Here is a 27,622-nt window from a genome sequence, read left to right on the forward strand (position 1 = left end):
TCTAATTAAGCAAGCACTTGAAGCAAGTCCGCTGGATTCCCCCGTGTCCCCATGGAGACCCCAGCTTACAGACCAGGAGGCTAAAAGTTTGGAAAGGGGGTGATGCAGGGCGGTGGCGGGGGGAGTCCTTTTGGGAATACCAAGTGAAACTTGGAATTGTGAGGCTGGGGGCTTTTTCTTATCCGTGGAGCCACCAGTCATCATTTATGATCATGCTCCACCTAGCGTGGGTCCTGGGCCGAGCTGCGGTACCCACCCTCTGGGAGAGGAGGGTGGGGACGAGCTCCCCGCCTGCCCCCCCGCCAGGGGCTGACATCGAGACACCATTGTCAGCCTGTAATTTCCTGGAAGAGCCTGAGCCTGGTTGCTTGTTTTCACTGTGGCATGCTGCCCTCTTGAGAGAGAGAGACAGAGAACCTTTTTAGTTGTTCCTTCAGGAACTCGCTTCTCCTGGAGGCTGAAGGCTGAAGGCCGAGGAGGAACCCCTGGCTTCTCCCCACGATGAACTTGGTCTCCAGATTGCCCTTGTATCCTGGAGCCAGCACCCTTGGCCCCTGCCACCCTTGCAGATCTGTTACGAGAAACCCAAATGCCAGGCTGGATGCCCCGAGAACGGCGGGCTTTGTTAGCGTGGGAAGCTAGAACAAAAGCGTTCTTGTGCTTTGGGGAGACCAGGCATCCTCCGCGGGGGCCCTGAGGGATGGGCCCCGACACGCCGGGCTCGGGGCAGGGCAGTGGGAGTCAGAGCCTGGCCTCCACCAGGGAGGCCAGGCCGGCAGAATCACGATGGGGTAGAGATATCTTTTAAAACTTTCCCATTCAGTTGGTTCCTGCACCTTCAGCTCAGGCCTGGGGGGCCGGGAGTCCTGGGTTCCTTTACTGAGCCGTCCATCCCGGGGCCTGCAGGATCCTGTGCCAAAACTGAGCAACAGCCCGATGGGGAGCAGGAATAGGCGGGGGCCCCTCCCCAGAGCCGCAAGGGGTGACAGGAGGGATCCCGGTGCCCTGTTACCACCCTCTTCAGGGTGGGGTGGCTTGGGGCACGGGGTTGCTGCAGCCCCTCCTCTGCCTTTAAACAAACCCAGATGGGGACCCGGTGGAGGGGGCCGCTGGAGGGCCCAGCCCGGCCCACCTCCCCAGACCTCCTCTGTCCCTGAGCCACCTCCTGTCCTTGACCTGCTCTCCTGTCTTGCTCACGGAAGTTGATGCCGCCTCTCTCTCTCTCTCTCTGTCTGTCTCTGTCTGTCTGTCTCTGTCTCCCTCCGGCTTCCTCTGCCCCGCACTCCTCTCCCCTGGCCCGCCTGCCCACCCGCCCCGGGCGGACCAGACCCAGACGCAGCTGGAGCACGCACGCATCGGGGAGCTGGAGCAGAGCCTGCTACTGGAGAAGGCGCAGGCCGAGCGGCTGCTCCGAGAGTTAGCGGACAACAGGGTAACGCCGCCTCGGCCGCCGGCGCCTCCCTCGGCTTCTCTGTTTTATTATTTTCTGTCTTTGGCTGCTATCCTCGTTGTGTTTCACCTTTTTTGCGCCCCTTCTAGGAGGGAAGTCGAGGTTTAGGGACACTTCCACTCCACTGCCACGTGACGCTTGTTGGCGAGGAGGGGGTCTTCGGGACTGCACCCCAGCTCATGGTCCCGCTGGCTGGGAATGTCCTGCGAGGCCCTCCCCCGCCCTCCGTCCCCATGCACTGCCAACACAAGGCTTTGTCATGTTCAGAAATGGGGGGCCTCTTGGGAACGGTTTGCCCCTTATATATATGGGCAGGCGCGGTGACAACCCATCCACGCCTCCCTTCTCCCCAGGCTGGGGAGGCTGAGGAAGGCGGGAGGTCGGGGGGGGACCGCAGATCCAGGCTTCTCTAACTTAGGGGGTCTTCATTCTGGTGGCGGGAGGGGCTAGCCTGAAGGACCTGGGGATTTGGGGGCCGTGGGGGTGTCCCTAGGGCATGAGACTCTGTGTCAGACCCAGGGGTGGGGCTGTTGAGCTACAATAGATCAGAGAAAGTTCTGCTGGGGGTGAGGTCTCACCAAGTCCCAGGGCCAGGTTCTGGGCCCTGCTGGCCCTCCGCGCCCCCCACGCCTGCCCCGGGGCCGGCCCCCCGTGCAGGTGCACACATCCCCGCACCTGGCCCGCGCAGCCCAGCTGCAGTTCTGACCATGGAGCTCAACAGCGGGCTCGCGGTGATTGGTTCAGACCATCTGAGCAGGGTGGGGGCTGGGGCGAGCCACGGTCCGTTTCTGCAGGTCGGCCTCAGTACACGAGCGAACGTGTGCATGTGTGTGTGTGTCTGGAGACCCACAGGGCTCCCTCTGCACACACTGGCCGTTGTGGGGTGACCGTGTGTGCTTGTGCAGGACACACGCGTGTGCACGGACGCTGCTTGCAGAAACCGACCCGGTCAGGGGTGACAGGCGGGAGCCCTCCGCCGTGAGGCACCTTGATCTGGGGTTCAACCTGATTATAAAGACAAAAACAGACTTACGGAACTAAGGTCACCTTCAGAAACAAATTTTTTTTTCTTTTTAAGTTAGGAAAAGATTTAAAACTTGTATTGTTTCCAAATACAGCTGTGATTGTCGTGATCCAGGTGGGTTTTCGGAGGATGGAGCCTCTGATCTCAGTTATCCATCAGGAGGCGGGTCTGGAGCATTAATTTTGTTTTGCTTTCGGCATTAAACCAGACCTTTCTCCGGCCATCCCCTCCAGACAGCCCTTCTAGTGAATCGACCCATTCCAGCTGGGGCCCCTCCCCGAGCCAGATAATGCAAAATTCCCCTCCTAAAGAAAGCCAGGCCCTCAAACAGGTGGTTTCTTTTAACCACCGATTTGTCCCAAGCCACACAGGGCCGCAGGGACCATCGAGTCCCTGCGTCACCGGGCTACAAGCCAGGGGAGTGTCTCGGGAGGCTGTGGCGGGCCGGGCGGCCAAGGACAGGCGGCCCCCGGGTGGGGTGGGCGCCCTTCCCTTCCGCGAAGCGCCCCCACCACCCCCACCCCCGGCGCGGCCCCCTGCCGGCCCGCCGGCCCGCTGACCCGCGTCGCCCTCTCTCCCCGGTAGCTGACCACGGTGGCCGAGAAGTCGCGTGTGCTGCAGCTGGAGGAGGAACTGCACCTTCGGCGTGGCGAGATCGAGGAGTTGCAGCAATGCTTGCTGCACTCGGGCCCCCCGCCCGCCGAGCACCCCGAGGCCGCCGAGACCCTGCGGCTGCGGGAGCGGCTGCTGACGGCCAGCAAGGAGCGCCAGAGGGAGAGCGGCGCGCTGCGGGACAAGTACGAGAAGGCGCTGCGGGCCTACCAGGCGGAGGTGGAGAAGCTCCGGGCGGCCAACGAGAAGTACGCGCAGGAGGTGGTGGACCTCAAGGCCAAGGTCCAGCAGGCCACCAGCGAGAACATGGGGCTCATGGACAACTGGAAGTCCAAGCTGGACTCGCTGGCCTCGGACCACCAGAAGTCCCTGGAGGACCTCAAGGCCACCCTGAACTCGGGCCCGGGTGCCCAGCAGAAGGAGATCGGGGAGCTGAAGGCCGTGATGGAGGGCATCAAGATGGAGCACCAGCTGGAGCTGGGCAACCTGCGGGCCAAGCACGACATCGAGACGGCCATGCACGTCAAGGAGAAGGAGGGGCTGCGGCAGAAGCTGCAGGAGGCCCAGGAGGAGGTGGCCGGGCTGCGGCAGCACTGGCGGGCCCAGCTGGAGGTGCAGGCCAGCGAGCACCGGCTGCAGCTGCAGGAGGCCCAGGACCAGCGCCGCGACGCCGAGCTGCGGGTGCACGAGCTGGAGAAGCTGGACGTGGAGTATCGGGGCCAAGCACAGGCCATCGAGTTCCTCAAGGAGCAGATCTCCCTGGCTGAGAAGAAGATGCTGGACCACGAGCTGCTGCAGCGGTCGGAAGCCCAGAGCAAGCAGGAGGCCGAGAGGCTGCGGGAGAGGCTTCTGGTGGCCGAAAACAGACTGCAGGCCGTTGAGTCCCTGTGCTTGTCCCAGCACGGCAACGTAGGCGGCCACCTCTCCTGCCGGGGGGCGGGGGGGTGCCGGGGGGGCTGCGGGGACGGGCTCCCCAGTGTCGGCGGACCCCTTCTTCCCAGCCAGGCCCATGCAAGAACAGAGGGCCCCCCTCATCCCTCCATCGGTAGGGCAGGGTGGCCGTGGGAGCCAAGGTGGTCAGAGCTGACCTAGCTGGGTCCCCACAGCCCGGGCCTGGAGAGATGCGTCCCTCAGCACAGGGCACAGGCTTCCTCCCAATCCCCAGGCCCCTGCTTCTCCCAGATGTGTCCCACTGCGCAGGCTCCTGGACCTCCCCAGGGCGCCAGCACCAGGAGCTCCGTGGGGCTCGCGTGGCGTGGAGGGCAAGCCCTGCCTGTCCCCGGGGCGGGGGGGTCCCACACCTCCAACACAAGCACCAACCTAGGTGACCTAAGGGCAGCCCCCTTTTGCCAGTCCTGCTGAGACTGAGCAACAACCAACGGCCAGAGTCGGGGGGTCGCCCGAGTGGGTGCTGGGGGGCTGGAGGGGCATAGTTCTAGAGCGTCTGTTGCTGCAGTATCAGTTCTGGTCCAGATCTAGAAGTCCTCCAAACATCCAGCTCGGCTTTCTGCAGCTCAGCACGCTGGGGAGGCCCAGGCCTCGGGTGGTGTGGGCTGTGTCCACACCAGCCAGGAAGGGCCTTTTGAGTAGCTCTGACCACCAAACCCTTGTGCCGGGACCTACGTTGCCTTTTCTTACCTTAACCCTTGCAAGGCCGGTGTTGGCTCTGTCTCACAGATGAGCAAAGCAAGACTGAGACAGAAACTCTCCCAGGGTTTCCTGCCCACCAGCGGGAGAGGTCAAGCCCAGCTCCACTCCTGGAGGGCTGACTGAGGGTGCCCAGGATGACATGAGTCAAATCCTAGATGAAGGACAGCGAGCAGCATGATCATTGCCTGTATTCAGGCCCTGGGCCTTCCTGGGCATCCAATTCCCCTTGAGCATTTACACTAGAATAACTTCCAGGAGTTTCAAGGACAGGTGCCTTTTTTGTAGAAGGAGCTCTGCCGGTGTCCCCCCTTGCGTCCCACTGTGGCAGCCTTTCTGCCCCCTTCTCCGAGGGAGGGACCATTTTTAGCAAGGGCTTTCCCGGGATCCTGGGCAGAGGGGAAAGGTCGCTTGCGTGCACGCAACCCGCTTGGCTGCTCAGAGCATGGGGAGTCCCTTAGCAGAGGAGGCTTTGGACTGCTGTGGTTCCATAGGATGCCCCCCTTCCCCTCAATCACAGACCTTAGGCCAAGGAGAGGGCGGTGACCTCAGGAAGTCCCGTCTCTCAATTTCCACACACATGGAGCCTCGGTCTGGACCCACATGACTCCCGGATGCAGAGGTTTAGGTGCAGGGGCAACTGGCTGAGACTTAAAAAGGGGGCTTGGGATGTATGAACAGAAGTATGAGGGGCGGGTTGATGGAGGTGACTGCCTGCTCAGCTCTGTGCTGCCCCACAGTGTTAGACTGGCGAACTGCAGGCCCAGAGGACAGCCAGCTTGGGCAGGAGGCTGGACACTTTCCAAGGAGCCGTGGGGAGCCTACTGATGTTTGCCATCCAGATTTTTTTTTTTTCTTAATTGATCTTTTCTTTTTTGGCTTCTGGGTTTATTATTAAAAAGAAGTCTTGGAGGGAGAGGAAGTAGCATTTCTTGAAGTTGCTCCGGGAGCTGCCCTATGGCAGCCGATGCTTGTTTTATGGATGAGAAACCAAGGCGGGGATTTTGCCTCTGGATGATGATGGAAACAGATTTTCAGGACTAATCTCTGTGGGCGTCCCAGGGAAAGAGACATCTGTTTAATATAATAGACGTTTTCAACAAAGGAAGGGGTGGGAGGCGTTCTCGGGGTAGCTGCCCAAACAGCCTTCGGAGACACTGGGAGCAGGAAGGGGGGGAGAGAGTCCTCTGTTGTCAGGGGGGCAGGATGGAGAGCATCTGTGCTCCTTGCCCCCGTATCGAGTCCCTGAGAGCCAGCCTGTATGGGGATGAGGGGTGCTGGCTCGGCAGGCTGGGGCGGGGGGCAGGGGCAGGGGCCGAGCGTCCCCCTTACCAAGCTCTTCTTTCAGATGATTGAGTCCAACGACATTTCAGGGGAGAAGGTCAGGATGAAGGAGACTATAGAGGGTGAGTGGCCGCGGGGCTGGGCGGGACCCTGGGCTTTCGGGTTTATGAAGTGCCAGGCATTGGGCTAAGCCCCTTGTCACTTGCTTGGCTTTAACTTTATTTTTTAAATAGGTATAAACTTCCAATGGGTCAAAGGGCAGCGTCCGGCAAAGGGTGCCCTGTTGCCTGAGTTCCCTCCCTAAAGGCACGGTGTTGGCCGACTTAGGGTTCCTTTCCAGAGCTTTTTATGCACAAACACCTAGGTAGCACAGTCTGCCTCCCATGCTGTTCCACCCCTTTCTCTTCTCCATTTCACAGTGCCTCTTGGAGACTGTTCCAGTCTGTTCCTTATCAGTACATTCTCTTCCACGATGCAGAATAATCCTTTATGTGGAGCTCCTGTCGTGTGTTTAGCCAGTTTCCTACTGATGGATTGTGGGTTGTTTCCAGCCTTTGTCTGTTACAAACACTGCCTCAGTAAATTACCTTCTCCTCTTTGGGGCTCAAACAACTTTAACTCCCACCAGCTGTGGTTGAAAGTATATTTCCCCACAAGCCTCGCCAGCAAGACATTTCATCACACTTTGTGATCTTTGCCAATCTCAGCGGTGAAAGATGTTATCTGGTGCAACTTCAACTTGCCTTTCTCTTTCTTCATGTCCAGTGTTCTACTTGCATCTTTTGTTCATTTTTTCCCTAGTAGGTTGTTGATCTTTTTGTTGGTTTTTAGAAACTCTTTATATATGACATTGCAGACATTTTCTTCCCCATTTGTGGTTTGTCTTTTGACTTTTCTTATGGTCGTGTGTGCCATGCAGATTTAAAGATTTTATTTATTTTAGAGAGAGAGAAAGAGAGCGAGTGGAGGGGTAGAGGGGGAGGGAAAGGGACAAGCAGACTCTGCGCTCAGCAGGGAGCCTGACGCAGGGCTCAATCTCACGACCCGGAGATCATGCCTGAGCCGAAAATCAAGAGTCAGACACTTAACCGACTGAGCCACCCAGGCACCCCTGCCATGTAGATTTTTATTTTTATTTTTTATTTTTTTAAAGATTTTATTCATTGAGGGGCGCCTAGGTGGCTCAGTCGGTTGAGCGTCTGCCTTCGGCTCAGGTCATGATCCCAGGGTCCTGGGATCGAGCCCCCCATCGGGCTCTCCCTCTCGGTGAGAGGCCTGCTTCTCCCTCTGCCTCACTCCCCTTGCTTGTGCTCTCGCTTTCTCTCTGTCAAATAAATAAATAAAATCTTAAAAAAACATTTTTTATTCATTGAGTGGGAGGGGCAGAGGGGCTGAGCAGGGAGCTCAATGTAGGACTCAATCCCAGGACCCTGGGATCATGACCTGAGCCGAAGGCAGACGCTTAACCGACTGAGCCACCAGGTGCCCCTAAGCTTTATTTATATTTTAATCACTGCAGGACTAGTCCTTCCTGCTCTGCGTTTTCAAAATTCTTTTGACTCTTCTTTTTTTTTTTAATTGATGCAACATTAACATAAAATTAACTGTTTTAAAGTGAATAATTCGGGGAGGGGCATTTAGTATGTTCACCGTGTTCTGCCACCACGACCTCTGTCTAGTTCCAGAACATGTTCATCTCCCCAGAAGGAAACCCCATGCCCATTGTCAGTCCCTCCCCCGGCCGGCTCCCCTCCCCCCAGCCGCTGACAAGCACTGGTCTGCTTTCTGTGTATGGATTTGCCCATTTTGGCCACTTAAATCAAATGGCATCATACCATAGGTGCCTTTCACATCTGGCTTCTTTTACTTAGCATACTATACGCGAGGTTCGCTCACGTAGCGTGTGTCGCTCTGTTCCTGTTTACGGCCAAGTAATATTCCATCACGTGCCCACATTTTATTCTTCCTCCACCTGTTGATGGATATCTGGTCTGTTTCCACCTTTTGGCTATTGTGAGTGGTGTTGCTATAAACATGCACAGGGAGGCACATTTCCAGTCCCTGTTGCAGTTCTCGGGGTGTGCCCGTGTATTCTGTGTTTAACTAACTGAAGAAGCATTTGCCAGACTCTCTCAGCTAGTCTTGCTTATTTTCCAAGTGATTTTAGAATCAGCTAAGGTAGTTCCGTAAGAGCGAAAATCTTGTTGGTATTTTTATGGGTATCATGTGTACATTTATGAAGTAACTTATGGAAACTGAATGTGTTTCTAGCACTTTCCATAGATTATCCTTTTTAGGACTGTTCTGAGGCTCTTGAACACAAACACACACAGCTGTGTGACACGGGCACCATTACTATCCCCATTTTTCACTCAGGGAAACTGAGACTCCAAGAGTTAAATGGCCCGAGACCACGTGGTGTTGGAGTCTCTTCTTCAGAGTGGGTCACCCAGTGGTGTGGGGAAGGATTTGGACCCTGGAGGCCAGTGTGGCCTCGTTTTGGGCTTCCTGTGGGAGGGCCACACCCTCACCCGCTGCTCCTGGAACATTATGGCCCATTGTCTCTCCATTTTCCCTTAGGCCTGCAGGACAAGCTGAACAAGAGGGACAAAGAGGTGACAGCCTTGATGTCCCAGACCGAGATGCTCAGGGCCCAAGTAAGTGGTAAGTCTCCCGCCCGCAGGGCAGATGCGGGGGGCTTTCATGGGGGCCTCGAGCTAGTGGGGCATGGACTGGGTTGGCTCCTGGGTCCACGTGCCCTCTCCCACTCTACCTCGAGAGGGTGACGTGGGCCAGTCCACCTGCATGGACTTCCACCTCAGCATCGGAGAGTGGGAGAGTGTGGCCCCCACATCTTCTGTAAGATGATCGAGGACCCCAGCTGCCTTCTTCCCCCAGAGCCAATTCTATGTTCTCTGTGTTCTGAAGTTCCCATCAGCTTTCTCTCTCGTCTTGACTTCTTTTTAAACATTTTTATTTATTTATTTGAGAGAGAGAGCACAAGCAGGGGGGAACAGCAGAGGGAGAAGGAAAAGCAGGCTCCCCGCTGAACAGGGAACCCGACATGGGGCTCGATCCCAGGAGCCACCCAGGCGCCCCATCTCTCGCCTTGACTTTTTCATAGGTCACACAGATAGAGTGTATGTGCCCCCGGCTCCTTTCTAGATGAAATACCAGGCTTTCAGACTTGGGGGGCGGGGAGGATGCTGGCCACAGCAGGGAGCAAGACACAGGGGACACAAGGACAGGAGGAGCCTGGGGAGAGGCACGGGTCTGGAATTTGTGATTCTGGGAACTGGTCCTGCTTCTTGTCTACCCCCACTTCTGTCTAGTTCCCATCATGTTCATGTGGCCTCATTGGTCCCCGCAAAGGGCAGTTGACCTCAGACCTCTCCAAAGCTAAGGTGAAGATTTAGCTTTCCCTTGCCCAGGACACTGTCAACGCCCGGGGCCTGTCTCGGGAAGGGTGGCCTGCTTCCCCCCCGACACCAAAGGGCCTGTGTTGATGTGCTTGGGGATGTGGCCTGCTCTGTGTAGCTGTTCTCTTGGCCCTTTGCTGCCTGGCTCTGCAGGACAAGACAGACCCGGTCAGTGGGGTGTGTCACCGTGGTCCCCTGAGAAAACCAGCTCCCTGCCCGGGCCTTGGCTCCCCGCTAGCGGGGACAGATTCCCATGGAGAGCCTGATTCTCTCTCTCTGCTTTCCCTGCCGGCTGACCCTCAGCACTGGAGACAAAGTGCAAGACGGGAGAAAAGAAGGTGGATGCCCTCCAGAAGGAGAAGCGGCGCTTGGAGGCAGAGCTGGAAGCCATGTCCCGAAAGACCCACGACGCCTCAGGCCAGCTGGTCCTCATCAGCCAGGAGCTGCTCCGGAAGGAGCGGTGAGTCAGCCGCGGGCGGTGTGGCCGACCCGCCTGGCCCTGACCCTGACCCTGCTCACCTGACATTAGCCAGTCCGCTCCGGAGGCAGGCCAGGGGTGGGGCGGGCGAGACAAGTGCCTGGCATCGCCAAGATGGCCATACTCTGCTCAGATGAAGCCTCAGAATCCTTCTCAACACAGATCTCCAAGCAGAGCTTATAGGCAAGACTAGTGGTTCTCAAACTTCTTGGTCTCAGGGATCCCTTTAAACTCTCAACAGTGATGGAGGATTCCCAGAGAGCTTTTGTTTATTTATTCTATATTTACCGTATTATCAATTAAAACAGAAATGTAAAAATCTTTCTTAATCCACTTAAAAATTATAACAAGCCAGTTGCATCTCACATAAATAACACGCTTTTGATAAAAAGTAACCGTTTTCCAAAACAAAAACTGTTTCATGAAAAGAGTGGCATTGTGTTACATTTTTGCAAATTTCTTGAATCTCAGGCTTCATAGAAGACAGCAGGATGCTCCTATCTTCCTCTGCATTCAGTCTTCGCAGTTGTTGTTTTGAAGTATATTACGAAAATCTGGCCTTACGTAGATACGTAGTTGGAAAAGAGAGGAGTATTTTAATATCCTTTTCAGACTATTATTAAGATGCCATGGGGCGCCTGGGTGGCTCAGTTGGTTGAGCGACTGCCTTCGGCTCAGGTCATGATCCTGGAGTCCCGGGATCGAGTCCCGCATCGGGCTTCCTGCTCGGCAGGGAGTCTGCTTCTCCCTCTGACCCTCCTCCCTCTCATATGCTCTCTCTCCCTCTCATTCTCGCTCTCTCAAATAAATAAATAAAATCTTTAAAAAAAAAAAAAAAGGGCGCCTGGGTGGCTCAGTTGGTTAAGCGACTGCCTTCGGCTCAGGTCATGATCCTGGAGTCCCTGGATCGAGTCCCGCATCGGGCTCCCTGCTCGGCGGGGAGTCTGCTTCTCCCCCCCCCCATGTGCTCACTCTCTCTCATTCTCTCTCTCTCAAATAAATAAATAAAATCTTAAAAAAATAAAATAAAATAAAATAAAATTAAAAAAAAAAAAAAAAAAGATGCCATGTGGCAGCGCCTGGCCGGCTCAGTCGGGAGAGCTTGCAACTTTTGATCTCAGGGTCGTAGGTTCAAGCCCCACACTGGGTGTGGAGGTTACTTAAAAATAAAATCTTTTAAAAATAAAAAAATTAAGAATAGAATGTCTTGCCATAGGAGCGCTCTTGGATGAATGTTTTGTTTTATTTAATTTTTCATTATACAGATGTTCTGTTCTTTTTTTAAAACTTGAAGAACATTCTAGAACAGGCCCAGTCCTCTTGATCATCCCATCCCCAAATCCTGGCCCCTCTTGCGCTGTCACCGAATGGTTTCATGCCCCACGTTTCCACTGCGGCCCCTCCTGGCACGGGTGCCGTCTTCATAGCCAGTGCCCCCCTTAGCGTGGCCAGCCCGTCCGCGTCTGGCAAATCTCTGGAATGTAGGAGCAGAGGGCCAGGGCTGACTAGCTTTTCTCTGCCCCCCACCGACCCCCTGCCAGGAGCCTGAACGAACTTCGAGTGTTGCTGCTGGAGGCCAATCGCCACTCACCGGGGCCCGAGAGGGACCTGAGTCGCGAGGTCCACAAGGCTGAGTGGCGGATCAAGGAGCAGAAACTCAAAGATGATATCCGGGGCCTGCGAGAAAAGCTGACCGGGCTGGTGCGTGGGCAAGGGGTAGCCTGGGGATGGGGGGAATGCCAGGGTGAGCGGAGGCTGGCGAACTCCTGGAGCCAACCCCCAGAGACAGCCAAGTCACGGGGAGGGTTCAAGAGGCCCTAGAATCACGGGCAGGGTCAGTGACATAGCTGGTGGAGGGGCCACAGGTGACCCCTTTGTAGACATCCTGGCTGGCCGTGTGGCAGTCTGGGTGACAGAGTGCAAAGAAAGACTTCCGAAGACCCTGAGCTGTCCAGAGGGATGGGGACCTGCGGGGTGGTGAGCTCCCCATCCAGGGAAGTAATCATCCAGAAAGCAGCTCCTTCCTCAGGGTTTTGCAGCGGGGATTCACGCATCCGTCTCAGGAAGGAGATGGGACCTAACAGAGCTCTTTCTAGCCCTGAGCTTCTGGGAGCTGAGACTCCTCCATTAGGAACAGGAGCCTGCCTGAGCTGAGTCCCCAGATGTGGGGGTTGGAGTAGCCGGGCCATGCTGGGAACACAGGACAGAATTGTCCCCACCCATCCCCCTGTGGTCAGCATTCAGGACAAGCCTGTTGGCCAGCTACGGGGCCCAGTCAGTTTGGACAGGGTTTGGACAAGACAGGTTCTGGGAAGACAGGCCTGTTGCCGTGGGAAGCTGCTCCGGAGCCCCTCACTGCCCTCCCACTTAGCTGCGTGGGTTCAGCCACGGGAGGAGATGGAAGGGAGGCCTCACGGGCAGGAGGGAGGGACAGGACCCACCCGCAGCTGGGGGGCCGGCGAAGTCAAGGGGCCAGGGGGTCACTTGCTGCACACCTTTCCAATCCTGACAGGCCTAGCCAGCAGGCCGGATTCCAGGGCCCTTTGCTGTCCTCATGGCTCTGGGTCCGGGCATAACTCAGGAGAAGACAAGGCCCTGGGGCCCGTGGGGACTTCAAAGTTTTGATTCTCTGGGGCTTTCCCGGAGCCTCGTGGAGGGGGGCAGTCCTGTTCTGGCTCATCTCCACAGGGCACAGGCTGCTTGAGTTTGTTTGGGAAATTTGCCCAGGGTAGCCTCTCCCGTGGCCCCCTGTGCTGTCCCCAGAGCCACAGGAGAACTAGGGAAGGGCTTGGTGGTTAGGAAGTCCCGGCAGGGAGAGAGGTTTGGGTGGAGAATGAGAGCGGAGCAGAAGGATCTGGAAGCCCCCAGCCCAGGGGTGGTGCGGAGTAGGTTTGTGCGGGAGTAAGGAGGCTGGCAGGTGCATCCCAGCTGCCACGGTGGGGGCAGGGGACAGCTGTGGAAGGCTTGCAAGCTGAAAGTGACATATGTCCTGTTGGGGAGGGGAGGAGGGTTCCAAGGAGGAATTCAGATGGGCTAGAGGGTAAGAGGTGATGGAGCTGTGGGTCTGGGGGTGAAGAGAAGGGACCCACATAAAGACAGTGTGGAGGGAGTGGGGGCCACAAGAAGGAAAGAAGGGAGGGGGTTCTGGATCTCGGGACTTGGAGAACAGGGAGCGTCTGTCAGCCTGGGAATTCAGGGCAGGGGATCTTCCCAGATACTTCCGTGGGCACCCCGGAGTGAGGGAGGACGGCCTGACCCAGAGACGAGGAGGGCCGGAAGGCGGGCCTAGAGCAGAGACCGCCCTCCCCCAGCACACACGTGCACACACGTACATACGTGTGCAGACACGCTCACGCGCATGCTCTTCCTCTCCCCTGCTGCGTCCAGGACAAAGAGAAGTCCCTGTCGGACCAGAGGCGCTATTCCCTCATTGACCCGTCCTCGGCGCCCGAGCTCGAACGGCTGCAGCACCAGCTGATGAGCACAGAAGACGCGCTGCGGGACGCGCTGGACCAGGCTCAGCAGGTGGAGAAGCTCATGGAGGCCATGAGGAGCTGCCCAGACAAGTCCCAGGTGAGCCGTGGACCAGCGCTGGGCTGACCAGGGACACTCACTGTCCTCGGGAAGCATGGCCCAGTCCTGGGATCCCTGGTCTGAACGGGTGAGAGATTCAGCCCTGGGGCCCCAAGGGGGCACGTGGCTTGATCCTGAGGAGCTCAGACTAAGCTGGGGATGCAGCCTTGCCCTGACAGCCTCCATCTCCTGGGGTCCTGGGACCACGCTCCCCCCGCCCCTTTTGAAGAGCCTCTGGCGGCCTCTAGTGGTCACACCGGGAACTGCCGCCTGGTGACCCTCACTCAGCCCCTGCCCGGGACTCTTAACAGGCCATCAGCAATTCCAGTTCTGCAAACGGCATCCATCAGCAAGACAAGGGCCACAAACAAGAGGTAAGGGACGCCCTGGCCCCCGGGGACCCCCCTGCCACACCCACGGCCCTCCCACACTTCTCGGGAGAAAAAAAACCCTGAAAAGCCACCCAAATTACAAAGGTGCCTTGTGCCAGAGGCTCTCCAGTCGGGGTGGTCACCCTCCATTCAGCCCTCATCTGCTCTTGTCACCTTGTTTCTCTTTCTCAAAAACTTTCATAATAAAAGTTCTACATGCCTACTAGGAAACTTTCGGGGGAAAAGAAAAACCCAAAATAGAAGATACTCTTAGAGATGACCTGGGTTGACACTTTTAAGTGATACCCTTCTTGAACTTTTCTGTGTGTGTGAGTACATGTATAGAATTCTCATTATTCGCAGATTCCTTATTTGCAAACCTACCTGCTTGATAAAACTTGTGACCCCAAAATCAATACTCACGGCCCTTTTATGTCATTCACGGACGTGTGCCGAGTGGAGAAAAATTCGAGTCACCCGACATGCACAGTCCCAGCAGAGGTCCCACCAGATGATGCTCGCCTCCCGGTTCCAGCTCTTAGTCAATAAGCATCCTTTCCACTGTCTTTTTGGTGCCGTGTTTGTCCCATTTTCATGTTTTTTCTTGGTGATCTCGCTGTTTAAAACAACCCTGTGGGGTGCCCGGCTGGCTCAGTCGGAAAAGCGTGTAACTCGTGACCTCGTGGTTGTAAGTTCGAGCCCCAGGTTGGGTATGGGGGGAGGGGGGGACTCGATCCCAGGACCCTGAGATCAAGACCTGAGCTGAGATCAAGAGTCAGATGCTCAGGGCGCCTGGGTGGCTCAGTTGGTTAAGCGACTGCCTTCGGCTCAGGTCATGATCCTGGAGTCCCTGGATCGAGTCCCGCGTCGGGCTCCCTGCTCGGCGGGGAGCCTGCTTCTCCCTCTGACCCTCCCCCCTCTCATGTGCTCTCTCTCTCTCATTCTCTCTGTCTCAAATAAATAAATAAAATCTTTAAAAAAAAAAAAAAGAGTCAGATGCTCAACTGACTGAGCCACCCAGGCACCCCTTCTCTGAATATTTTTAAAAATAAGCATCTTTTCTTGTCCTTAAATGGTCTCTGAAAATTCTATAATTTATAAAATTGAGGGTGTAAAACTGGTTTCCTAGAATCTAACGGGCCTGAGGGGCACCCATGACTCCCATGATTGTCATGTCTTTGCTTGACTGTTATGTGGGGGGGGGGGGTTGGTTGTTTTTATTTGTTTGTTTAGAGGTGGGGTGTGCAGGGGCGCCTGGGTGGCTCAGTCGTTAAGTGTCTGCCTTCGGCTTGGGTCGTGATCCCAGGGTCCTGGGATCGGGCCCCGCATCAGGCTCCCTGCTCCGGAGGAAGCCTGCTTCTCCCTCTCCCACTCCCCCTGCTTGTGTTCCCTCTCTCGCTGTGTCTCTCTATGCCCAGCATGGAGCATGATGTGGGGCTCGATCTCACGACCCTGAGATCATGACCTGAGCTGAAATCAAGAGTCAGAGGCTTAACTGACTGCACCACCCAGGCTTCCCTTGACTGTTAGGTTTTAACATGCCCCACTGCACAGTTAACTGCAGGCATTCCCCGCAGCGTGACAGACACCTGCTTGAGTCCCAGGTGCCTGCCTGATGAGGAGGGAGGAGCCTAGCACGGCTCTGTCCCTGGCTGGCCGTGGGACCTTGCAGGGGCAAGGCTAGAGCAGGGGAAGGAACTCTCCTCCTTCCATCTTGGACCATGGAGCCCCCCTCCCGCCCCAGCCACTGTGCTCACCCAGAGATGGGAGAACCTTGGCCACAGAATCTGCCAGGGGTCAGGCCTGTGGGGGAGGGGCAGAGAGAGCGATGGGGCCGGGAGGGATTGGGGGGGACCCTGCACCGGACCTGCCGACAGGGGAGATGGGTCATGTCCATCCTTCGTGTGGCCTTGTCCCTCCAGCAGCCCCGCAAGGCACATGGGGCTGTCCCAGTTTACAGACATGAAAACCGAGGCCCGGAGTCTCAGCTCATTTTCAGTGCCTCCACACAGGCGCCCAGCGCTCTTTGTAAAACCCATCTGCTCTCGCCTCTTCCCCTCAACTGCGCCCACCCCTCCTCCTGTCTCCTCAAGCCCCAAACACAGAAGAGAGACTCTTCTGCCCCAAGACCTTTGCCTATGCTGTCCCTGCCCACCCCACTCCCTTTCCTATCTGACCCCCCCCCACCCCTCCTGGAGACACCTGCTGATCAAGCCCTTGCTCTCTCCAGGAGAAGCACTGACCCCGAGGGACACCGCGGAGCGGCCCGGTCCACACCAGAACCCCTGCAGCCTGCCCCGGCGGCGCCCCCTCCAGGCAGGGGCCAGGACTGTCACTTTGGAGACAAGAACAGTGTTTGTAACAATAACGTGCCCACTGCCTCGGACAATCCCCCACCCCCGACCCCCCTGCCGGACCAGGAGGCTTCCTCAAGCACGACCTTCCACAGAGAGCGGTACAGTCCTGGCCTGGCCCCTGGGACCTTCGGCCTGGACACCCTGGACCCCCCGGCAGTGTCTGGAGCTTGTTTGGGGGAGGCCAAGGTGATCTGGCCAGGCCCCCCCTCCCCAGAAGGAGCTGCCCTGAGGACCATTTTGGCACCCCGGGCATGTCTCTGCCCTCGCTTTTTTCTCCTCCTTCTCCCGGGTTCCCCTGAGACCCCAGAGAGCCATTGTCCCGGGAAAGGGTCAGAGGAGGCCCCACTAGGCACCGAGGAGGCCAGTCCAGTCCTCGGGAGCCAGGTGGGGACCCCCTTTTCTGCAGCCCCCAGGCTTCTCGTCCCCACAAACAGTGGTACAAGCCCCCCTCAGCCCCTCCGCCCAGCGAGGCCCAGGTTCAAGGTGTTGGGGGGGGACAAGGTCCTTCTCCCCCCCACCCCCCAGCACGCAACTCACACGTAGCTCCAAGCTGCTGGCCAGAGGGTTGCCACCAGGGCCAGGAGCCACAGTATTAGGAAAGTTTGGAAGCCCCTCCCCTCATCCCCCACCACACCTGGCTTGGAGCTGGGGCCGGGGGGCTGCCGGGGAGCCCAGACCCAGGGCTCTAGGCATGTTCTGACCGGTCAGTCAGGTGGTGTCCCCGGGGCGGACTAGCTGTTCCCCGAATCACCTGCAGACACAGCCAGGCAGGCTCTGACCTAGACACGCCCCCTGAGCGTTAGACGGGTCCGCCCAGACGGGTCCCGCACGCATGCGCGGCCATGTGGGCGGGGCGTTTGCAGCCAGAAGGTGCACACGCTCGGGTCTGGGGACCGAGCCCCCGGCCCGGCAGTGCCGTGTCCTCACGCACTGCGCACGTTCCTGCAGCCCAGCTGTGTGCATACACACCCAGGTACGCGTGGCTGAATGTTCAGGGACAGGCGTGCCAGGCACATTCATCAGAAGGCACTTACACCAACAGCCCCCTTGCTTACCAGGCACCTACCTGCCCAGAGCCCTGGAAGCCCTGTCCCCTGCAGCCAAGAAAAGAGCCCAAGGGACGTTGGAGAAAAGATCTAACCACCTCTCCCCTCTGCCCCGAGAGCCCGGCGGAGTTACTCCAGGCCTGTGGGTGGTGGGAAAAGCCAGTAGATAAACCTCTACAGCTGGAGGGCCCATAGGTTACTGCCTTGTGCCTCAGCGTCCCCACAGAGGGCCTGCCTCCACCTCCCCTGTGTCAGGGAGAGTTTCACTCTGGGGCCCTCCCCCCCCCAGGAGGTCAAGGAAGAAACCTCATGCCCCATCGAGGCATTTCCGAAGCGCACCAGGACGGGTATGCAGTCTGCGCCCTGGGAGCAACCCCGGGGGCCTCCATCCTTGCCCAAACGCAGCCCATGGGGGGGCAGCCAGTTCGTCCCGTCGGCCCCCCACTTCCCCATTGGCTTCTGGTAGCTCTCGCATGCGGTTTTATTAACAACAGTCTAGAAGCGATGCTTTAGTGGCCTAACCCAGAGTTAAATACTACTCTTTCCAGCAAAATCCGGCAGCTCGCCCCGCCTACAGGAGGCACTGATTAGTCTACTAACAGCCAAAGGCCCGCACCAGGAGGGGCTGAGCCCCCAGGGTTGCTGGCAGGTGGTAAGAAGCCATCTGCCTGTGAGCGTCTCCGCCTGCCCAGTGTGGGCTCAGCCGTGCCCCATCCCCAAGCCCTCCCGCCCCCTTGTCCTCCCCAAAGTGGAATTGTTGAAGTGTGGCGAGTCCGTGCTCGAGACAATAAAGCTTGTGACTGACGTCCAGGACCCTTGTTGTCTGCTTTTCTCTGCAGGCCCCCCTGGGGCGTGCCAGGAGTGGGGCTCAGTCCTGTTCGCTGCCAGCTAATTCCTACTCAGTTGTGAATGGCTGATGAGGGCCTCAGAGAGCCTGGCCTTAAGAGACCCAGGAGACCGGGACCTGGGCTTGTCCAAGGAGCAGGAGCCCAGCAGGGACCAGCCGAGGACCAGAGACAGAGGGCAGCAGGGGGCAGGCCGGGTAAGGCTACCAGAGAGGGCTGGGGGTTTGGACTTGACTCTGTTAGAAGGAGGAGGGGGCCCACAAGAAGAAAATGAAAAATCTCCCTGACGTGCAGAATAACTAACGAGTTCACTGAGTTCAGCGAGAACACTTAGAACCTCAGGGAGCGAATTCTATCTCCTGCAGCCAGCTCTCTAGAGATCAAATGAACAGTAAGGGTTTGTGAGCTCTGCGGTCATTTTACAGGCTTATGCACTTGATGTTGCTGCCCTGGGAGACCAAACGAGGCTCTCGAGGTTAACAGCTGAATGCATCTGGAAGCTTCATGCTGGCTCCTGCGTCAGCACAGAGGGAGGCACTGGGGACCGTCCGTGGGTGACGAGTTTAAGGAAGGGGCCGTGTGCACAGGTGTGGCCAGGGCTAAGGGATGCCACGGGGGACTCTCTGGGAACCAGTGCCACCCCACGGGGCAAAGCAAAGGAGCTGTGACTGGAACTGGAGCTGTCCAGAAGACCCCACCCCAAGCGGGAAGGAGCTGGAAGATGATGCCCCCGGCTCTCTCCGGCCCTCCTCCGGCTGCCCCTCCCCGAGGCTGAACCCATCCCGGAGCCCAGGCTGTTGCAGGCTCGAGGCCAGCCCCTGGGCACACCCAGCCCGGATGGAGGGACTGCAGAATGGGGCTGGGGGTGGGGACAAATGGCAAGCAATCGGCCGTATCCACCACGAGACGGTTCTGGGATAGAGCTCAACAGCACCCTGGTCTCTGGGCTTCGGCTGCCTTGAATGTTCACAGCCTCTGTCCTTCCCAGAACCGACCTTACCAGCCCAGCATTTTGAAATTCAAAGAGCTTCTGCAAACAAGATTCTTTCCTCTCTGGACTTATCAAACACCATTGTGATTTCTGGTTTCTTTTCATTGTCCCCAAGGACCAGTCCCCGTCTGATAGGGTGGAGACTGAGGGCGCTAAATGCATCACCCTGACCCCGGGGAAAAGCGTTTCTTTGACCAGCGTAGGCTTCAGTGGGAACTGTACACTGTGGTCAGAAAAGAGCGAACCCCCCACCCCACCCCAGCAAGCCAGCAGTCGGTGTGGCCCCACGTTAGCCGCTGGGAAGAGGAAGGTGTTGGGCGCAGGGAGGAAGGAAGAGGGGAGCAGGCAGACACTGTCACGGGGAGACTGGGGGGCCTGGCGTCTCAGGCAGAGGCCTGGGGGCCAGGCTGGAGCACAAGGCGCTGTGGGTGTGGGGGACACAAGGCCAGATCCAGGCGAAGGGCCTGAATCTCACGGAAGAAGCGTCCTAAGTCCTTGTCTGCCCAGGCCTCGGCCCTGTGAGCTCAGCACAATTCCAGGTTGGAGCTCACCTGGGATGGGATGGAATGGGAGAGGCATGGTCTACACCAAAGACTTCAAAGGGTGTCGTTGAATTGGCGGTGTTATTTTTAAAGTGCTCTTTAAAAGTACGATCCCTTATCATTTGGGGGGTGTTTGGAATATTTCATAGTAAGTTTTTCTTTTTTGCTGAGGGGTACTTTATGTGCGGTAAAGTGCCAGAATCTTCGGTGTCCAGATTGATGCATTTTTACTTAAGTACACTCCACTGTAATCACCGCTCAGGTCAAAATATAGGACATTCCCAAATCCAAGCAGGCTCCCCTGTACCCCTTCCCAGCCCATACCCACCCACCACGCCCAAGAAACAACCCGTGTTTCTACCTTTGTTATCACTGATGAACTTTGCTTATTTACTTTCTGGGCTCTGGAGGGGTGTTTTTGGCTCACATTAACACTTGTGAGCTTCATTCTTTTTTTGTGCGTTGCAATATCCTGTTTTTTGGGTTTTTGTTTTTTGTTTTTTTACAATATCCTGTTCTTATTGCTAGGTAAATATGCCGTTGCATGAAAGTACCACAATGTACTCACCCACTCTGCTCTTTTTTTTATATATGCTTATTGATTATTATTGTTTTTTAAATTGAGATACAATGGACATATAACATTGTATTCATTTCAGGAGTCCGACATCATGATTTATTTGTATATATTGGGAAAGGATCTCCAGGATAAGTTTAGTTAACATGGGTCACCACACAGTTACAAATGTTTTTTCTCCTGATGAGAACTTTCAAGATCTACTCTCTTAGCAACTTTCAAATATAGGGTACAGTGATACCAAATATAACCCCCATGCTGTACATGACATCCCCAGGACTTATTTATCTTTTTTTTTTTTTCAAGGATTTTATTTATTTATTTGAGAGAGAGCATGAGCAGGGGGCGGGGCAGAGGGAGAGGGAGAAGCAGCCTCCCCCTGCAAAATGTAGAGGCCGACCCAGGGGCTCGATCCCAGGACCCTGAGATCATGACCTGAACCGAAGGCAGACGCTTAACCGACTGAGCCACCCAGGGGCCCCTTATTTATCTTGTAACTGGAAGTTTGTGCCTTTTGACCTCCTTCACGCATTTCACCGACCCTCCCCCAATCCCCCACCTCTGGCAACCACCCATCCATTCTCTGTATCTACGAGGGTTTTAAAAAAATTTTATTCCACATATAAGTGAAATCATACAGCATTTGTCTTTATCCTTTCTTCTTTGGATGCACAAGTGGGTTGAGAAATGTATACTCTGTCCACGAAGACACGGGAAGAGAGGAATGTTGGTAATAGCATTACTAATAAAAGGGGATGGACAGACAACCTGACGCCAGGGTCTGGGAGGTCTGTCACCATTAACTGAGGCCTTGGGGAGCTGCACGGGGGCTGGGGGGCGGGGGACGGCACAACACCAGCCCCATTGGAGGCTGCTCGGAGGCCCACGCCGAGGGTCCCACTGAGAACAAGGCTCCCACCCACACTCTCCAGCTGGGAATCTCAGACTGGACCAAACCAGGGCGCAAAGAGAGCCCTCCTTCCGTCTGTCTGCACTTCCCAGACCGGAGAGCCAGGAAAGAGAGAGAGAACAACTCACCAGCATAGAACCTACCGCCGAGCAGCTGTTGAGAGAGTCTGAGCAAAAGAGCAAACCTCTGAAGACAATCTGCCCCAGGAATCCAGAAGGATTGCACACGAGGGGAGATCCATTACCGGCCCTATAGCAGACTAAATGTCATTTAAAAAAAGTCCTCTTGATGTAATTTCGCCTGATGTAATGTGCTGGATGAAATATAACGCACATGCTTTTAAGCATATCGCTGAGCCTGCAGGAAAGTATGGGAAATCCTCAAGGGCCAAGAGCAAAGATCTGGAAATGAGAGCGGTAAGCAGCTTGTAAGCTGCAGCTGCCCTGGGGTGTTTGCCAAGGTCGGAAACCCAAAGGCGAGGAATGTCATGACCACCAGGGGCTCAGCGGACAAGGCTTTGCAAGGTGGAAAACTGGAACCAAGATGCCTGCCAAAAGTGAAGAACAAAAGAGCTATAACCTCCTGAGATATAAGGACTTCAGGCGCCCGGGTGGCTCAGTTGTCTTGGCTTCGGCTCAGGTCATGATCTCAGGGTCGTGAGTTCAACTCCCACATTGGGCTCAGTGTGGAGTCTGATTAAGATTCTCTCTCTCCCCCTGACCCTCCCCATCCCTCTCTTTCTCTGCCTCTAAATACAGAAATAAATAAATAAATAAAATTAAAAATTAAAAAAACTTAAATCAGTAGTTAAAAAAAAAAAAGATCCACAGGGGAGCTTACATATGCCAAATACCCCAAATCATGTCTGGCGTAGGGCTCAGTAAATATCTGCTAAATAAATAAGAGACAAAAAGAATAAAAAGAAAGGCTGATACATGTCTAATTGAGTTCCAAAAGAAAATAGAATTGCAGGGACACCTGGGTGGCTCAGTCATTAAGCGTCTGCCTTCGGCTCAGGTCATGATCCCGGTGTCCTGGGATCGAGCCCTGCATCGGGCTCCCTGCTCAGTGGGAAGCCTGCTTCTCTCTCTCCCTCTCCCACTCCCCCTGCTTGTGTTCCCTCTCTCGCTGTGTCTCTCTCTGTCAAAAAAATAAATAAAATCTTTAAAAAAAAAAAAGAAAATAGAATTGCAGAGAGGCATTATTTAATTTTTTTAGTAATCTCTACACCCAATGTGGGGCTCGAACTCATGACCCCAAGATCAATAGTCACCTGCTCCTCCTACTGAGCTAGCCAGGTGCCTTGTAGAGAGGCATTATTTAAAGAAGCAGCTGAGAAATTTCCAGAATTGATGAAAGATATGGATGTGAAATACAAAGACTCCCGGCATTACAGATGAAAAGAAATCTACACCTAGACATGTTATGTTACATTTGCAGAATGCCAGAGATAAAGAGCCAAGCAGGACTCACAGGATATGATCCTCACTTGATTTTTGTCTCCCAATTTGTCATGAAACCTGTTCAAACCTCCACGAAAGCTGGGGCAGCACCCCCACCTCACCACAGGCTCTCACAAGTAAGAGGGTACCAAGGTCACTTTGATTACAAACATACTCTCAAGTCAGGACTTAAAATGTTGGGCACCCATCTACTGTGTCCTCCAAATTCAAGGACAGCAAAACAAGGTATCCCTGGGGTCATCTTTTTCTTCTTCTTCTTTTTTTAAAGATTTTATTTATTCATTTGAGAGAGAAAGTGAGAGAACACGCAAGTAAGGAGACGGGCAGAGGAGGAGAGAGAAGCAGGCTCCTCACTGAGCAGGGAGCCCAATGTGGGGCTCGATCTCAAGACCCTGGGATCATGACCTGAGCCGAAGGCAGACGCTTAACTGATGGAGCCACCCAGGTGTCACCTAGGCGCCCCCCCCTTTATATTCCTGATGGGCGTGAATCACCTAACAATGCCTTAGAGCTCACAGGGCTCCCCATTTGTCCCATTTGTCACCAAGGGGCAGCCCCTTACCACGCGGCTGAGACCAGGGTTCTACCTCTGACCCTGGCCCTAACCCACCTGTGGCCTTGGGCACCCCCTTCCAGCCTCAGTTTCTTTATCTGTAAAGTGGGGAGTGTAATCCCCAGGTGTGGGGGTTACAGAGAGAAATGTCCGCAATTTTGAGTTGGGCAGGGGTTGGGGGAGCATCTTTCCCTGGGTCACTCGTCCCGGGATGGGGTCAGGTGGGGCCCTAGGTCCCACTTTGGGCAGATTCAGTAGAACTAGGACCAGCAGTGTCCAGGTGCAGGGGTGAGCCTCTGTGGACTGCAGCGGGGAGAAGGGGTCCCCATGACTCCTCCACCCGATGCGCACAGCACAGGCCCCCTGAGACATGAAAGGAACCTGAGCGCGTTAAGAGTGAGACCTTCTGGGTTTGAATTCTAGTGCAGCCACTTACCTGGTTATGACCTTCGCCAGAGCCCCCAAACTCCCTGAGCCCCCGCTTTCCCATCTCCAGTAGGATCGGGACAATGAAATATATTGCAAGGGGTTGTTACGACAGCCAAATGCCACATCCGCTCCTCCCAACACAGGGTCTGTCACCTGGTAAGGGGTGGTCTCAAGAACGGGGGGCTTCTCTGGTCCCACCCCCCTCTTTGCTCTGCCTGCCTGGGGAGACATTGATCAGACCATCCAGGTAGGTCTGGAGGCCCTGGCCTTCTCCTCCTGAGGGAATTTGGGAGAAAGCTGGAGGACAGGTGAAACCTGCACCCCTGGCTCTGTTTGGAGATCGAAACCCGCCCTCTCCCAGAAAGTGGGACTCCCCCATGCCACCGCTTTGTGCAAGCCGGTTCTGGCTCTCTCACCTGTGATGCTGCCTGCTCGCCACCAGGTGTCAGCCTCGGCCCTCCCAAGCCCCGTCTGCGGCTGGGAGGGGCCACGGAGGTCCAGAGCACAGAAGGCCCCGGGGCCAGGATCACAAGCCAGAACCAAATGGGGACCCAGATGTCTCAGCAACTGGCCCTAAAATTCTCTGCCCCCTGTGGCCTCCCAGGTGTGGTTCTGGCCTCTTTATGAGTGTCCATAATAGGGACAATAGAGAGAGGATGTTCATTCTATCACCAGGACCGCAACAGGCCAGGACTTAAAGTCTCCCTCCTCCCATCACGCTGCTCTCCAACACCCCCACCTCCTTCCCCCCAGCCCCCCTCCCCTCTGCGCCCTGCCCCTGCAGGACCCCGGGCTGATTTGCTGTCCTGACTCCAGGCTCTGCCCCTATCCACAGAGCTGCCTCCTGAGCCTGGAGTCTCTGCCCTACGCTCTGTCACCACTACCCCCCCCCCGCCCCCGCCAACCCCAGCTCTGGGCACTCACCCTGGTCCCTCTCCTACTCCCCATGAGTGGCTGGAAAATGTCTTAAGACTGAAGTTTGGGGTCCAGAGTCAACTTGAGGGGCAACGTGGGGTGGGGCAAATAACCAGGAAACTTAGTTCTAGAATCTTCTCTGGAACTGTGAGCAAAGCTTTCTGCCCTTTCCCTCAAGCGAACCAGCAGAGGGAAGGACCTGCTGTCTCCAGGGCTGCCCCAACACCCGTTTAGATGCCCCTAACAGCCTCCCTCTCCCCTGCAGTGGCCACCCGCCCTCTGACCCACACAGACAAATTTGCCTCCGATTTCCCGGAGACCTGGAGCCTGAAATTTACCAGGAGCATTTTCATTTGCCCCTCACCAGGTGTGCATCTCTGGACTTGAGTATGTTCATCACTTTCTGTCCTTCATGTCCCCCGTAGGGGATCCTCCCCCGCTCTCTCGGCTCGGCTCTTAGATCCTGGCTCAGACCCCACACCCTCAGAGGAGTCATTCCAAGTGACCACACACACACACACACACACCTTTCCTCCCCCTGCCTTCCCTCCACCCCCTCATGCTCACACCATAGTCTGAAGGGACATCCTCAGAGGGAACTTGTCTAATACCTGTCTCTCTCCAGGGGCAGGCCCCCACAATGAGCTCATGCACGTCCCTAACTCTTAGCCCAGTGCCTGGAACATAGTAGGTGCTCAATAAATAGTTGTCAGGCGACGCCTGGGTGGCTCAGTCGATTAAGTGTCCAACTCTCGATTTCAGCTCAGGTTATGATCTCAGGGTCCTGAGATCGAGCCCCAAGTCAGGCCCCGCGTTGGGCGTGGTACCTGCTTGGGATTCTCTCTCCCTCTCCTTCTGCCCCCTCCAAATAAATAAATAAAAAATAAAGTGCACATCTTGTTTAGAAGATAAACATCAGTGTCTTCATTCTCGGTGTTGGTTCATTCACGGTCTTGTCCTCTGGAAAATCTCTGTTCGTCCCGTGGGTGGTTGTCTGGATCTTCTTAAATTCTTACAACTTAATGCTCACATGTTTAATCTTTTAATCTCAGACTCCAGGCTTTGATCTTCCACCTTAAATCACATTCACTTTGTCACTTTATTTTCCCTTTATTTTAAACCTCTTAACTTCTGTCTCTTGTTCACGGTAAATTTTCAGCCCAACTTCCTGGTTTTAAATTTTAACTTCATATTTGCTGATTTTGACTTTGATGAAATTTAGCTCCCACATTTCTATTTTACAATCACCACCGTGTTGGGCCCGGTCTTTTAGTTCTTTTCACCTGAAATTTTTCTTGATACTTAAAAAAAAAAAAAAATATCCATGGTAAGTCTTTGCGGGCTTTTGATTTTTCTCAGTTTAAAATGCTCATTCCTCTCCTTGATTCCTTCTCTTTAATCATCCAGCCGTTAGGTTCTCACAACCCCCCATGCAATAAGGGTTCTAGGGTTGTCCTCAATCCCCTTTTACAGCTGAGCAGATGAGACCCAAGGAGGGTGAACATTTGCTCAAGGTCATGCGGGTAGTGAGTGGCGGGAGGCATGGCAATCCCAAGCCATGTGGCTGGGTCCAGACTCTCACCCTCTGCTTCCCTGGCTCCCAGTGCCCTCCAGGAGGTGGGGGGGGGGGCCCTCACTCATCCCCCTCACTGTCCCTGCCGGTGCCCCTCAGGCTGCCCCATGAATCTCCTCGCCTTTCACAACTGCTTTTACCCCGAAAACCTCATTCCAAGAGGCTCAGTGGACCCTCTGCGCATCTGGCACCCAAGCACAGGGTTACCTAGAACCTCATGCCACCTGGGCTTTGTTTAAAGACCTGCATGTCTTGGAATCTGTGGTCTCTTGACACCCACACCTTTGGAGTCAGGGCAGAGTCTGCCACGAGCGTGCCACCAACCTGGAGGGAATGCTTGGCAGGACGTCCTGCCCGTGCCGCCACCCTCTGGTGGGACACTGGTCGGACCGGATGCTGGAGTGCTGATACATGGCATGAGGGAGGGCAGGACAGGAAAGGGTCAACGCCGGGCCTGCCCCTGGCCCAGCTTTCTGTCGGGCCACCCTGACACACCGATTTCCTAGATGGTCCAGTCCTGCTCTCCAGAAGACAGGGTGACACCTGGGCCACCATATTGCACAACTCCAGGGGGCACTGTTCACATCGTCCCCTGCAGAAATACGTGCAAGGATCGTCCCAACAGGTGAGGGTCAAGGAGCACTGGATTCCTGTAGAGTCTATCCCAAACGGGGATCATCTTTGGGGTCACCTACATTGGTTTGCATGCGGGCCCAGGGCTCAGGCGTGACATTGGGACACCCCTCCCCAGCACTTTCTGCACTGTCCCGAGGATGCCCTAGAATGTCCATCCTTCAGGCTTGTCTCACCTCCTTCCCACCCCTCACCCCCAGCTATAAAGAACAGAAAAGTAGGGGCGCCTGGGTGGCTCAGTCGTTAAGCGTCTGCCTTCGGCTCAGGTCATGGTCCCAGGGTCCTGGGATCAAGCCCCACATCGGGCTCCCCGCTCCGCGGGAAGCCTGCTTCTCCCTCTCCCACTCCCCCTGCTTGTGTTCCCTCTCTCACTCTGTTTCTCTCTGTCAAATAAATAAAATCTTAAAAAAAAAAAAAAAAAGAACAGAAAAGTAATAGACTGGCTTTTTTCTCCATTTTCTTTTCTTTCTTTCTTTTTTTTTTTAAGTAACTGGGTGACAGGTTTTTTTCTTTTAAAAGCACTGCTCCATTAAAATGAAAGATGCCACAGGGCGCCTGGGTGATTCAGTCCGTTAAACATCTGCCTTCAGCTCAGGTCATGATCCCAGGGTCCTGGGATGGAGCCCCGCATCGGGCTCCCTGCTCAGTGGGAGGCCTGCTTCTCCCTCTCACACTCCTCCTGCTTGTGTTCCCTCTCTCGCTGTCTCTCTCTCTCTGTGTCAAATAAATAAATAAAATCTTAAAAATCAATACACAAAATAAAATGAAAGATGTCAGATAAAACAGCACATACTGGAGAGTTCCATGTGGATAAGGAATAAAACAGACAACAGTAATCAAAGTCAGGGTCGTCTCCCTCCAAGGTAATGACTAGCAGGAGGTCTAAGGAGACTTCTGGGGGCCTGGCATGTTCTATTTCTTCACTTGGGT

General features: G+C 55.4%; 1 protein-coding gene across 5 annotated transcripts in view; it reads left to right on the forward strand.

Annotated features, from left to right (window-relative positions):
• Positions 1 to 18,074, forward strand: part of CLIP2 (CAP-Gly domain containing linker protein 2) — a 72,092-nt gene extending 54,018 nt beyond the window's left edge. For 3 of the 5 annotated variants that reach the window (XM_078074493.1, XM_078074494.1, XM_036112592.2), the window contains 9 exons: positions 1,328 to 1,432; positions 3,060 to 3,995; positions 6,082 to 6,139; positions 8,598 to 8,681; positions 9,740 to 9,896; positions 11,456 to 11,615; positions 13,302 to 13,487; positions 13,799 to 13,861; positions 16,089 to 18,074. In XM_078074493.1, the coding sequence (XP_077930619.1) occupies positions 1,328 to 1,432; positions 3,060 to 3,995; positions 6,082 to 6,139; positions 8,598 to 8,681; positions 9,740 to 9,896; positions 11,456 to 11,615; positions 13,302 to 13,487; positions 13,799 to 13,861; positions 16,089 to 16,100 (1,761 nt within the window). In that variant the 3' untranslated portion in view covers positions 16,101 to 18,074. The remainder of the gene's footprint in view (positions 1 to 1,327; positions 1,433 to 3,059; positions 3,996 to 6,081; positions 6,140 to 8,597; positions 8,682 to 9,739; positions 9,897 to 11,455; positions 11,616 to 13,301; positions 13,488 to 13,798; positions 13,862 to 16,088) is intronic. The other 2 variants (XM_078074495.1, XM_036112595.2) reach the window with 2 other exon arrangements.
• The last annotated feature ends 9,548 nt before the right edge of the window (positions 18,075 to 27,622 follow it).

The sequence above is a fragment of the Halichoerus grypus genome, chromosome 6 (genome assembly GCF_964656455.1).
Source record: "Halichoerus grypus chromosome 6, mHalGry1.hap1.1, whole genome shotgun sequence".
NCBI lineage: Eukaryota > Metazoa > Chordata > Mammalia > Carnivora > Phocidae > Halichoerus > Halichoerus grypus.